Source organism: Octopus bimaculoides, chromosome 5, assembly GCF_046866305.1.
Source record: "Octopus bimaculoides isolate indiv1 chromosome 5, ASM4686630v1, whole genome shotgun sequence".
Lineage (NCBI taxonomy): Eukaryota > Metazoa > Mollusca > Cephalopoda > Octopoda > Octopodidae > Octopus > Octopus bimaculoides.
The window spans coordinates 79543160-79557499 of record NC_142932.1 but is presented as its reverse complement, the minus strand read 5'-3'; the positions used below and the strand labels follow the sequence as shown (position 1 = coordinate 79557499).

Here is a 14340-nt window from a genome sequence, read left to right as displayed (position 1 = left end):
GTGTGATAAGAAGGAGGTCAGTCCCACTGCATGGCACTTTGGGCAAGTGTCTGCTACTATAACCTAGGGCTAACACTGCCTTGTGAGTGAATTTGGTAGACATAAGCTGTGAGGAAACCTATTCTTGGTGAAAAAGTCTTTTTGCCCAGCCTGACTTGTCTGAAGAAACAGTTGTATGTTGTGGAAACTCCAAAGTACCAAGCGACTGGACTGGCCTAATTAACTTTGAGTGTGTGTGCACGTGCACACACTTGCACATATGTGTAAATGTTTTTATTTCTGCTGCTTTGCATGAGACCATCTGAACAAAAAATGATGTAGTGCTCACATTCTCTGCGAACAATATATTCTGTAGCTCTACACTTTTTGAGTCTAGTGGAATAAAAATTAATCTCTGACAGATTGACGGCAAGAAGAGCATGCAGCCATGAAATAATACCTCAAATAAATATCTCTCTAACCAATTCCAGCATGGAGAAATGAAGATAAAATCAATAAATGATTAGATAAGCTACCTTTGTTGACCAAATTTCAGCTTTTTATGAAGGTTTAACTTTCTTCAGAAAAACCATTCATGATTCGATTTGTTTGCTTAGAGAACCATTTGTATAAGAGTAGACCTCACTGTATGTGTGCATGTATGTGTGTATATATGTATATATATATATATATATATATATATATATATATATATATATATATATATATAGAGAGAGAGAGAGAGAGAGAGAGAGAGAGAGAGATACATATCATCATCATCATCACCATCATTTAGTGTCCATTTTCCCTGCTGGCATGGGTTAGACAGTTTGACTGGAGCTGGTAATCCAGAAAGCTACACCAAGCTCCATAGTCTGTTTTGGCTTGGTTTCTACAGCTAAATGCCCTTCCTAATGCTATTCACTTTACAGAGTGTACTGGATCTCTTCTACATGTCACCAGCACAGGTGCCCTTTCATGTGTCACTGGCATAGGTGCCTTTTGCATGTGTCACCACCTTTCACATGTCACCAGCATAGGTGCCTTTTACACGTCATTGGCACAGGTGCTCTTTTATGTGTCACCGGCACAGATTCCTTTTACGTGTCACCAGCATCGGTGCCTATTACATGTCACCTACACTGACTACAACCAGATTTCATTTAGCTTGATACACACACACACACACATATGTGTATGTGTGTGTGCGTGTGTGTGTGTGTGTGTGTGTGCGCGCGCGCACCATTCGTCTGTTCATTCATTTTCATTTCACATCTGCTTTTTCCATGCTAGCTGGGTCAAGCAAACACATACTACTGAAGCATTGTTTTGTAGCCAAGATGCCCTTCTATCGCTAACTCTTTTTTTCCAAGTAAGGGCATTTTTATTCCATTTGTCTTTGAAAATGCAGAGCTGCTACTGGATAATTCGTCAGCAGGGAAACATAAATATCACTGTCTGTAACTTAGTACATTTACTTGTGAAGTTTAAAATATAAACAGATACATACACGAAACATTGACAGGCCCAAGGCTATAATAGAAAGCTCTTGCTCAAGATGCCACACAAAGGGACTAAAACCAAAATCACATGGTTGGCATACTGCCATGCCAATATATATATATATATATATATATATAGGCAAGTGTCTTCTAGTAGAGTCTCAGGCTAACCAAAGCCTTCTGATTGGTAAACGGAAACTGAAACAAGCCCATCATGTGTGTGTGTGTGTGTATGTGCACACATGTGTGTATGCATAACTGCTTGACAACCAGTGTTGGTCTGTTTACACTCCCATAGCCTAGCAGTTCAGAAAAAGAAACTGACAGAATAAGCACCATGCTTCAAAAAAGAAAGCACTGGGGTTGATTCATTCAACTAAAACTTCAAGGTAATGTCCCAGCATGACTGCAGTCCAATGACTGAAACAAGTAAAAGGTAAAAAAATATATGTCAACCACATGGTTCCAGGTTCAGTCCCACTGCATGGCACCTTGGGCAAGTGTCTTCTACTATAGCAATGAGCTGACCAAAGCCTTGTGAGTGAATTTGGTAGAGGGAAACTGAAAGAAGCCTGTCAAATATATATATATATATATATATGTATATATATATATATATATATATATATCCAAATATAAATATGTATGTGTGTGTGTTTCTGTGTATGTTTGTGTGCTTGTGTTTGTCCCCCTCAACATTGCATGACAACCGATGCTGGTGCGTTTATGTCTCTGTAACTTAGCGGTTCAGCAAAAGAGACTGAAAGAATAAGTACTAGGCTTACAAAGAATAAGTCCTGGGGTCAATTTGCTCGACTAAAGGCAGTGCTCCAGCATGGCCGCAGTCAAATGACTGAAACAAGTAAAAGAGAATATAAACGTTGACCAACTAGCCTATTTATATTGTCATATATTACGTTGGTGCAATTTCCAAATATCTTAACATTATAATCAGCTTTACCTCAAGATTTTAATTAAAATATAAACAGTAAATAGGCATTAAAATAGTTAACAACAGATCAGCTGAAAGAATTTGAAAGACTGCATCAGAATAGATATGTTAGAGACACCAAAACATACAACCCGAAAATGATCTTGTACATCAAATATCTGTACATATTTGGAATGGTGCCAAGTATTGTTATGCAGAACTGTTCTAGCCAATAAAAAGAAAAAAAAAAAAAAAAAAAAAGATGTGGAAGAACTAGTTTTACAGTAAAGATAATGATAGTAGTGGTGATGGCGGAGGAGAAGATGGTGGTGATGGTGCTGACAGAGAAAGTGATTGTGGCTATACTGGAAATAATTCTAAGAAAAGATGACAATAATAAGTAACAGCAAATATAATGATTTTGATAGTGGTAGCAGCACCATATGATGTTAAATTCCTGTTGTACAAAACAGGTTATAACTGGACTGTACTTCTTTACCACCACCGCCGTAGCCGCCACTACCACCACCACTACCATCATTTTCCACTTCTCCATGCTAGCATGAATAGGATGGAATTTGTTGAGGTGGATTTTCTACAGTTGGATGCCTTTCCTGACACCAACCTTCACCTGTTTTTGCAAATAAGGTAGACTTTCTCCATGATCAGACATGTCAGAGAAAACTGAAAATGAAGGACATCGTTTGCATGATAGTGACACTTGTTTACAACTATCCAGCAATGTAAAGGTGTCTCTTTACTCTTTTACTTGTTTCCGTTTTTCTGACTGTGGCCATGCTGGAGCACCGCCTTTTAGTCAAGCAAATCGACCCCATATATATATATATATATATATATATATATATATATATATATATATATATGGTGTCATGCAACTGGCACATAAAAGCACCCATTACACTCTCGGAGTGGTTGGCGTTAGGAAGGGCATCCAGCCATAGAAATCATGCCAAATCAGACTGGAGTCTGGCACAGCTCCTCAGTTTACCAGCATTGGTGAAACCGTCCAACCCATGCCAGCATGGATAACAGACATTAAAAGATGATGATGATGGGCTTCTTTCAGTTTCCAACAACCAAATCCACTCAGAAGGCTTTGGTCAGCCCAGGGCTATAGTAGAAGACACTTGCCCAAGTGCCATGCAGTGGGACTGAACCTGAAACCATATGGTTGGCAAGCAAACTTCTTGTCACACAGCCATTACTACCAAGCAAATTAGGTTGTCTCATGAAATGTCGTATTTTAAATGGATTTCTTATGAGTTATCTATAAATGGACTTTTAATTTTTTGTATGTATATGCTTGTGTTTATTCTTAACTCTTTTTCTTTCTAGACAATTCCATTATTCAAAATTGCTGCCCACAGCTCTTATGACAATGTTGACAACTGAAAAATACCGAGTGATTTTCTTGTATGAATACAAGTTGGGTCACTCTGCCACCGAAGCTCTACGAAACATCAAGCAGGCTTTTGGTAATGATTCTGTTGATATTAGAACTGTTCAGAGATGGTTCCAAAGACTTTGTTCAGGAAATGAAAGCCTTAAAAATGAACCAAGAGGGAGACCAAAATCAGTTATTCGGCATCATGGAATTGAATACTTTAGTTAAACAAAATCCAAGAACAATGGTCCAAAAAATCAGATCAGAGCTCCAACTACTTCTCGATACTTGAAGAAAATTGGAGAAGTCAAGAAGATGGATAGGTTTGTTCCCCATCAACTTAATGAGATTCAAAGAAACAGACACCTTACAGTGTGTTCCATGTTGATTTCTCGGTTGGAAAGAACCATTTTTGTATTGACTCATTACATGTGATGAGAAATGGATACTCTTTGATAACAGGAAGAGGACAGGATAGTGGTTAGATGCAGGAGAGTCACCAAGACACTACCCAAAACTACCATTGCACCCTAAAAAGTTGATGTCACTGTATGGTGGTAAATAAAGGGGGTTATTCATTATTCATTTTTGCAACAAGGAAAAACTGTAACAGCAACATCTTGTCAGTAAATTGATTGCATGCATGAAAAATTAAAAAAGAAGTAACCCAGATTGGTGAATAGAGATGGCCCAATTTTGCTTCATGATAATACACAGCCTCACACTTCTCAAGCTACGGTCCACAAGTTGCAAAGCCTGAATTATGAAATTTTGGCACATCCTCCTTATTCTCCTGATATCTCTCCTACTGATTATCACATATTTAAACACTTCGAGCTTGCTATACGCAATAAAACATTCTTAAATAAAGAAGGGGTAATGGAAGCATTTGAACAGTTTATCAGTGTAAAAGATGACAAATTCTTTGAAGATGGAATATATGCCTTAGAGGAATGTCGGAAGAAGGTCATACATGAACACAGATCATATTGTGATTAAATAAATAAATATTCTGAAACTTAAAAAACAATTTTAATGTTTCCTTTTTCAAATACATTTCATGTGAGACAACCTGATATTTAATTCTCAAGGCATTGATCAACATGAAACCATGAATGGTAGAAGATACTTGCTGTACATTGAGACAAAATAGTCAGACATTCTTAGTTTAAAGAAACAAATATCTCAACACTCACTATACATTTATGGTAAATTAATAACAGAATAAATGAAAGCTTGCTTACAGTGACAACAGGTAATTCAAACAATTCTCTTGCTTCTGAATATTCATCATTGTCAACATCATCAGCAATGACATGGCTAACCATCTCACTGAGATACGTATCCTTTTTGGCACCACCAGCATTCAGAATTCTTTGAACCTGAAAATATGGAAAAATTAAATTTAAATAATCACACAGGGCCCATACAGAAACATTCTGGAATCATAGAATGTCTTTAAAAAATCTTGAAGTGTGATAATAACAAATTTTTACCCAACCAACTAGTTATTTGTTAATCACTTTTTTTTTTATATCAGTGGACATATAAATTTGTGGGTGCTGGTGCCAAGTAAAAAGCACCAAGTACATTCTATAAAGTGGTTGGCATTAGGAAGGGCATCCAACTGTAGAAACAAACCAAAACAGACTATGGAACTTGGAGCAGCCAGTTCCTGTCAAGCCACCTAACCCATGCCAGTATGGAAACAAATGTTAAATGTTGATGATAATGATGATGTTGTTGTTGATAGTGAATACTTGCTACCACTGCTACCAATGATGTGCAAATATGCAGAAATCCTGGGACCTAGCAATTCCACCACGGCTACTGATACTCCTTTGTGTTACACTTCCATACAAGATGCTTTCTTAAAACAAATATTGCCATATTGTGGCTTTCTTATTATATATCCATGTTAAGTAGGATATATAGATTGCTGTTTGGAACAAATACTGCTTCTATCACATATAATGAATAAAATATGGTGTTTTAGTTTTTGCACAACATGCTATGAAAAGGTAATTAAGTCAGTTTAATTAATCTTAGTAATCACAGGCTTTATTAACACAACTTGTGTGGTACCCTCAAATGTCTACAAAAATCCAAGTTTATTTTTTGCACATCAGTGACTATCTATATCATTATTTTATCATCATTTCATGCTTACAGGGGTCAGATGGAGTTTACTGAAGTAGATTTTCTATGGCTGAATGTCCCTCCTGTCACCAACCATCAGATCTTACCAAACAAGATAATTCCCCATGGCTAGATTGGACATGTTTTCACAACATATTGGAAATAAATGACCCTGTTTCTATGACTGTATCATTCATTAGCAACTACCACACAATGTCAAGATGAGGAGACATGAACACACACTCACATTTAATATTTTTAATCTCCATTGACCAAATCCAAACCAAGGCTTTGGTCAACTTGGGGCTATAGTACAAGACACTTGTTCAAGAGGCCATGCAGTGGGACTGAACCTGAAACTATATGATTGAGAAGCAAACTTCTCAATCAGACAGCACACCTGTTGGTGCCTCACTAAATTTGTTTCTTCATAACTTCCCTAAAATGTATGTTGTTTTTAATGGAATTCTACAGAGCTATATTTCCTATAATGTTGGTAAGTATGATACTGATAATGTTCTGAGACCAGTGAGCTTGATGCTATTAACCCTTTCGTTACTGTATTTTTTCTGAGATGCTCTGTGTTTCTTCCAATTAATTTTAAATACAACAAAGAATTTCGTAAAATGACTTAGTTGTCATTAAGCTAGTGTTAGGAACATAAATTGAGACTAAGATTTGGTAGAAGATTTTAATTCATAATTTTTGAAAACAAAACATTTGTATCACAGAGTCAGAGCCGGGTTGGTCATGAAAGGGTTAATCATCATCATCATCATCATCGTTTAACGTCCGCTTTCCATGCTAGCATGGGTTGGACGATTTGACTGAGGACTGGTGAAACCGGATGGCAACACCAGGCTCCAGTCTGATTTGGCAGAGTTTCTACAGCTGGATGCCCTTCCTAACGCCAACCACTCAGAGAGTGTAGTGGGTGCTTTTACGTGTCACCCGCACGAAAACGGCCACGCTCGAAATGGTGTCTTTTATGTGCCACCCGCACAAGCCAGTCCAGGGGCACTGGCAACGATCTCGCTCGAAAATCCTACAGGAGCCAGTCAGGCGGTACTGGCAACAGCTACGCTCAAAATGGTGCATCTCATGTGCCACCCGCACAAGAACCAGTCCAGGGGCACTGGCAACGATCTTACTTGGCTTGCCGGGTCTTCTCACGCACAGCCCATTTCCAAAGGTCTCGGTCCGTAGTCATCGCCTCGGTGAGGCCCAATGTACGAAGGTCTTGCCTCACCACCTCAGCCCAGGTCTTCCTGGGCCTACCTCTTCTACGGGTTCCCTCAACTGTTAGGGTGTGGCACTTTTTCACGCAGCTATCCTCCTCCATTCTCACCACATGTCCATACCAGCGCAATCGTCTCTCTTGCACGCCACAACTGATGCTTCTAATGTTCAGCTTTTCTCTCAAGATACTTACACTCTGACGGGTATTCACATTGACATTACACATCCAACGGAGCATACTGGCTTCATTCCTTGCGAGCTTACGTATGTCCTCAGCAGTTACAGCCCATGTTTCACTGCCATGTAGCAAGTTTATTAAAATACAAAATACCAGAAGTACCATAAAGTAACCAATCTGGTATTCTTATAGTTCTGCTTTAGTTTGGTACTTCTTTCTTTATCAACCCTGAAAGTATGAAAGGCAAAGATGACATTGGCAAGATCTGAACTCAAGAGTGCACAGAATACCATGAAACATTCTACTTTCTTTACAGGTCAGAAACTTGGAGGGTCAACAAAGCCACAAAATAATCTATAGACCTTTGTCAACAAATGCCTGCACTACATCCTCAAGATCTGGTAGCCAGACATTTCAAACAGAAGTCTGCAGGATAGAACAAACCAAACTCCCATCAATCAAGAAATTCTGAAAAGGAAATGGGGCTGCATTGGTCACACACACATACAAAATGCCACTGCCACCACCACCACCACCACCACCACCCCACACATACATTGTAGGAACTGAACCAAAACCAATATTCCTGAAATACGATATGGAATCTTCACAAGGTCACTCGACCTGCTATAAATAGCAGCTAAATCTCCCATAAATCACAATTTACTTTCTTAAAAAGGTGAGGGTACATTTTTTAAAATTATCTGTCTCAGTCTTGAAGTGGCTTGCAGCCATGGCCTTCACAAACCCTCACAATTTTCACAGTTGGAACGTCTTTCAATCACAGATCTGTTCCATCAACGCTGAAGTGGGGCAAAACAACAAATCTGGGATATAAAAGTAAATATAAAGTGAAGGATTATGATAATGATGTTGATCTGCAATGGTTATATAAAATAAGAAACACACCATGATGAATTATAAAGTAGAGTATGAACATTTAAAGTAAAAAATATAAATAAATTATACATTCTGACATCAGGAACAGAGGGACCTAACCCAAGTTCGATATCACCTTCTGGGAACCTTTACAAGGTCGCTAAACTTGCTGGATTTCTAGCAAGTGTAGCATTCTCTACTTTTGTTAAGAAATCGAATAACCCGCAACTGTATCTGAAAAGATGGACACTGTTGGAGTGCTTTTTAGATCATATGTCAGCTTGATCAGGACAGAACAAGAGGTAAACAAATAAATATAGAAGAAGACCAAAGAAGGGAATGTCTGCCTGGACGGTCGAACAGCTAAAAATAGTAGCCAAATTTTCCTCCGATCACACTACTGTTTAAAAAAAATACACACTTTGGACAACGTAGTCCTAGATAAACAAAAACTCAAGATTGTCACGGTTGGAATGACTTTGATCATTGATCTGTTCGATCATGACTGACTCGAGGCTAAACTACAATAACAACAGAAGCTGGTTCTCTAGATATGTTTGAGAACCAAAGCTATAGTTTCGACAACCAGCATCGCTTTCTCTACCCTTAAACGTAAACGTCAAGGATTCGATAAAAGCTGAGGTGCCCTTTCAAGTTTTTCAAACAAAACTAAGTCGCAGTGGATCCGCACTTAAAATATAAATTGTTGAGTTTATCACATTTTAATATTTTGTCAACAATTTTTGATTCAGTTACGAATATATTTTCCAATTATTCAATGAATCCTACCGAAAAAGTAGAAACATGGTAAGTTGTGAGACTCGAGACGGAGAGGGGAAGATATCTTCTGATACTGACTGGCCCAATGATTTCTTAGTTTAACAGAAGGCCAGAAAACATAATTGAGTAAATCGATCTCTATATATTACAATTGCACATTGTATCGATTCTGGCGGTATGAAAGCCACGTTGGTCTCAGCTAGATTTGATCTCAGAACTACCACAATGTTTTCTTTTGTTTGTTTTTTTCAATTGTCTACCCTAATAATATTAACACTATTTGATTTCTAACATTGGTACAAAATTACAAATCGTAGAAGGAGGGAATAATCGATGTGATCGGTTCCAATTCATGACCGATACTTTATGAAATCGCCCCCTCCCATGGAAGGATAAAAAGCAAAGTTGACCTCAGTGAGATTTGAACTCTGAAAGTGAAGGGAGGTAACTATATACTGGAAGGTATTTTGTCCAACACTCTAACGTTTCTGCCAATCAACAATAATAATGGTTTCGTTTTATAAATCTTAACTTGGACATTTTTGTCAGAGACTAACACCGCAATATAGTTCTTTCTCAAGCAAACTAATATTATGCAATCAAGTTAGTAACCAGTTTATGCAGTTCGAATTCTTAAAATAAAATAAAGCTATATTCGTATTTTTGCTTTATATTTTTACATATGTATCCAATAAATCTTCCTAAATACAATTGTTTAATTATTTTCATGAAAACTACTTTTAATATTCTTTTCATTATGAAGAAAATATTATCTGTACTTTTATTTTACCCTTACGTTCTCTGAACAAAATCTACGCACTATATATATATTTTAAGATTCTATGAAATTAAAGAAGCTATATATCAAGATGATAAAAAAAAACGTATCGGTAGAAATATTTCACATGAAAAAATATAGAATCTCCACACTTTAAAAGATTCAGCACAAATGAAGCGTGAATAAATATTCACATGTAAAACACATCTCAACATCTTCAACAATAATATTACAGGGTTTACGATTTTCCATAACTGATTTATTATAAACACTAATCATACAATTTTTATTCAAATTAAAAACCAGAGAGAAAGATAGTAGGAAATTCTGAAGAAAGATCGCCAAGATCTCTTGTAAAATAAGTGACATTTTAGATGGGAAAAGCAGGGTTGATTGGAAGAAATTTATAGAAATGTCTTTTGCTGTCTAACTGCGAAATATTTTATTTTATTAGCTAATTTACTAAAATAATCATATATATATGTGTGTGTGTGTGTGTATAGATAGATATCTTCGCTTCAAAGAAATCAGTCGAAATTATATAAGGTATTTCAACAGGGTTGTTGCTGATCACCTCAAAATAACCAGCTATAACTTGGATCAGATCATTAAAAAAAACAAGTTTAAATTATTGATAAATCAAAAGTAAACTTTTAACTGCTTTAAAATAAAATTTTAACTAAAGGAAGTACAGCTACATATTAATATACATATATATATATACATGGCTTTAGTGACACATCGTTTTAATTTTCATTTTTCTACTCTTTAAAAGCTACAAATAAAAAAAATTAATAATAAGTGCTGTCCTATCGCTCAACCGAAGTATTAATGTCAAAGTAATATAAAATAAAAATCGATAATACAACTTCGGTGGTGAAATTAAAGTTAATTCAGTTTGTAGTTAGATTGCATTATAAATTGATCCCTGACTTTATGGCCACAATGCATCTAGTAGCGAGCACCGGCGGTGTATATAAATTACTGAAGGAGGGGGAGGAGTAAAAAGAGAGAGAAATGACAGCAAAACCAGAACTCTTGTTGATTGCAATACTTAGGGCTGATAAAATAAAATAATTGACCAAATACAATTATTACCTCTTCGCTGATGTTGCCGACAATATAATAGGTAACATCCTTAAACAAACGTTCCGGTGGTTCCAAGGCCATAGCGGCTTTGGAATTATCCTTGTTTGTGTCGACCGTCATCGCTGCAGCCGGCAACAATGTGGTTATTTTCCCGCTAAATCGCCAAAATCTCGCTCTTTCTCGTTAGTCGACTTATACAGACAGTAGTTGCTTGGTAAAAGTCGGCGTTGAAATAAATTATGTTATTTGTTTGGAGTTTTATTATTCTGATGATCCTGAGTAACAATTGAAGAATTATTAATACAACATATTCGTGTAATTTCTATTTACTCTTTTTAGCAGTGTAAGAGGTTTCATTCCATTTGAAATTGACACACACACACACACATATATATATATATATATATGTTGTTGTACTTGGGGACGGTCATATTGCCAGTTTAGCCAATAAAAACACACGCACTGTATATTTGGTGTTAAATTTTTTTTTTTTTTTCAGCTTTATATTACATTAATCTTAATCTTAATCTTATTTCGGCCAGAGTTCTTTCGTCACACTTCTGTGACCTCATCAGTGGTCCTTTGTTTCCTTCTTTCTTATGTGTGTCTCACCTTGCTAACTATCAGCCATTTTGTATTTTGTATTCCTATTCAGGAATACAAAATACAAAATGGCTGATAGTTAGCAAGGTGAGACACACATAAGAAAGAAGGAAACAAAGGACCACTGATGAGGTCACAGAAGTGTGACGAAAGAACTCTGGCCGAAATAAGATTAAGATTAAGATTAATGTAATATAAAGCTGAAAAAAAAAAAATTTAACACCAAATATACAGTGCGTGTGTTTTTATTGGCTAAACTGGCAATATGACCATCCCCAAGTACAACAACATCTGTTTCAACACACGATTTCACATAAAAAATCTTGCAAAACAAATATATATATATATATATATATATATATATATATATATATATCAACAAACCCACAAACATAGACCTCTCTCTCTCTCTCTCCGCTCACAGGTGTGTATATATATATATATATATATATATATACGCATGTGTGCGCGTGTATGTTTGTATGTACATATATTCAGTCAGAAATTATTTAGTGCGCCAAAATTCGGAATTTCTTCGGATGAATATGTTTTCCACGTCTGAAATTAGAATTCTTCAAAAATTATTCATAATTTCTAAAATCACATTTGAAATAATTTTTGAAAAATAGTCAAAACTGAAAAATTGCGGAAAAGGGGAATCCCCCTCTTTATCTTTTTCAGCATCATAATCTATGATGCTTATCCGAAGAAATTAGTTTTTCGGAACAACATTTACGCGCGCGCGATACAGAAGCACACACATATCCTGTGTATGTGTCCTTACTTGATTGACTTTGAAAAATTACAAAACAAACACCTACAAAATCACATATGTTATTATCTAACATCTCTTACTGAAGGTGTCTATAATATTTATTCAATTATATACAGCACAGATTGTTTGAAGGGAATTGTTAAAATATTCGTAAATATGTACTGTTTAAGAATATATTAGAAGTGATTGGTTCAGTAAACGATTCCCCCTTCGTTGGTCAGTCAAATTAATCTCTCTCTTTCTCTCTCTCTCTCTCTCTCTCTTTCTCTCTCTCTCTCTCTCTCACACACACACACACACACACACACACACACACATTGTGCCACTGGTAAGTCAGTAGAACAATTATAAAAATAGATATCGAAGATGGACAAAAAACAAGATACAACAATGGTAAAAGATCTTTCCAAGCCCATAAAGTAAGAAAACTGACGGCAAGAGATACAAAAAGAAAGAAAAAAAAAGTGAATGGCAATCCTGCCTAAATACTGATACTTCTAAATATGCAAAGAGCAGGCAACAAACAAAAAGGGCGACAAGCATTGTATAGTAGGCAGACCTTCACATTGAACAAGGAACAGGTAGGAGGAAAACAAGAAAGAATTTCAAGAATATCTCAATATTGATGCCTTTAAGTATTCTATGACTAGACAAGAGTCTGCTGAGGAAAAACAGGCTTTCCATTTATTACAAACAAAAGACACCAACCAAAGAGCAGTAACAATTTTCTGCAGCCAACTTGCTAAATGTCCCTTCAATTGCTGAACTAATGTAAACTATTCTATCAGTGCTGCGGCAATTGTTTACATGTGAGAAATGTTATTATGGTGGAGCAAAGAAATAGAAAGGTAATACATCATCATTGTGTTGTTCTAATGGCAATATTAGCATAACTTTATTGAATGAATCTCCAGAACTACTGAAAATGTTATTGATAGCTACAACACCTAAGTCTATAATTTTCTAAAGTTGATCAGAAGTTACAGCGTAACATAGGAAGACATCTTTCAGAGCTAACACCATAAAAGAAGGAGGCTCTATGACAACATTTAAAATACAAGGAGGAGTCTACCATTGTATTAGACCACTTGAAGTCCATGTTGATGAATCTGCACAATTCTTACAACTTTGGAAATATGCCTGGACAGGAAATACAACATTGAAATTACATGAAAGGCACAAGACTTGATAATCATACCGTGGCTCCAGGAGATGACTAATTCCACAAATATTTATTTAAAATGTTTTAAATATGCACTTGAAATTTTCTTGGAGGAATTTCAAATTAGTTATTGAGCCAGATAAGCACAAGAACAACATCATGGCCAATTCAACGAACAAACCTGCAACACGATTGCATTCATCATGGGATGTTTTGGAAAATCATACATTATCATAAAACTTTAACAACATCCAGAAGATAAGTAAGATGCACTGGTTATATGATGACCTTCTGTTTCTGTCTATGAACATCGACAGAATGGATACCACTTTGGGAACAAAAACCTCGCATGTTTGTATTTTTATGTATACTATTTTATTGTTGATAATTACTACTTCAACCATTTACAGCAATATCACCAATATGTTGCTGATATTTATGTCAAAGAGGAGACAGAAATGTTGTTATACATAAAGACACATAAAAACAAATACGTTTATCTTAGAGATGGCGTCACCAATGATTGAGGCAGTGTAGCAAATCAGTTGTACATTTTCCCAGCCAGTTTAACAGGAAGTTCAACATATCTACATGTAGCAACTCGGGATACTATGACCAGTGTTAGAACTTATGGAAGAGCAACTCTCTTCATCACATTCACCTGCAATCCTGCTTTCCTGTAATTAAAGAACTTTATTTTTCAGAACAGTATTCTAAGGACTGACAAGATTTGATAGTTTCAGTTTTGCATCAAAATCTCATCAAAATGAATCACCTTACAATAAAGTATGACCTCTTTGATACCATGAAATGTGACATGGATGCCATAGAGTGATAAAAATGAAGATTTATTCATACACACACCTGGTTAAAAGTAAAAATCTATTTCAATGAAACAGAC

At 36.1% G+C, this 14340-nt stretch overlaps 1 protein-coding gene across 1 annotated transcript in view; it reads right to left on the bottom strand.

The window, feature by feature from the left end:
* Positions 1–11723, bottom strand: part of LOC106870975 (PAX-interacting protein 1) — a 51715-nt gene extending 39992 nt beyond the window's left edge. Inside the window, exons 1-2 of the mRNA XM_089352500.1 lie at positions 10909–11723; positions 5062–5199 (exon numbers count right to left, since the gene is read on the bottom strand). Coding sequence (XP_089208626.1) covers positions 5062–5199; positions 10909–11019 — 249 coding nt within the window. The 5' untranslated portion in view covers positions 11020–11723. The remainder of the gene's footprint in view (positions 1–5061; positions 5200–10908) is intronic.
* Between the last annotated feature and the right edge of the window lie 2617 nt (positions 11724–14340).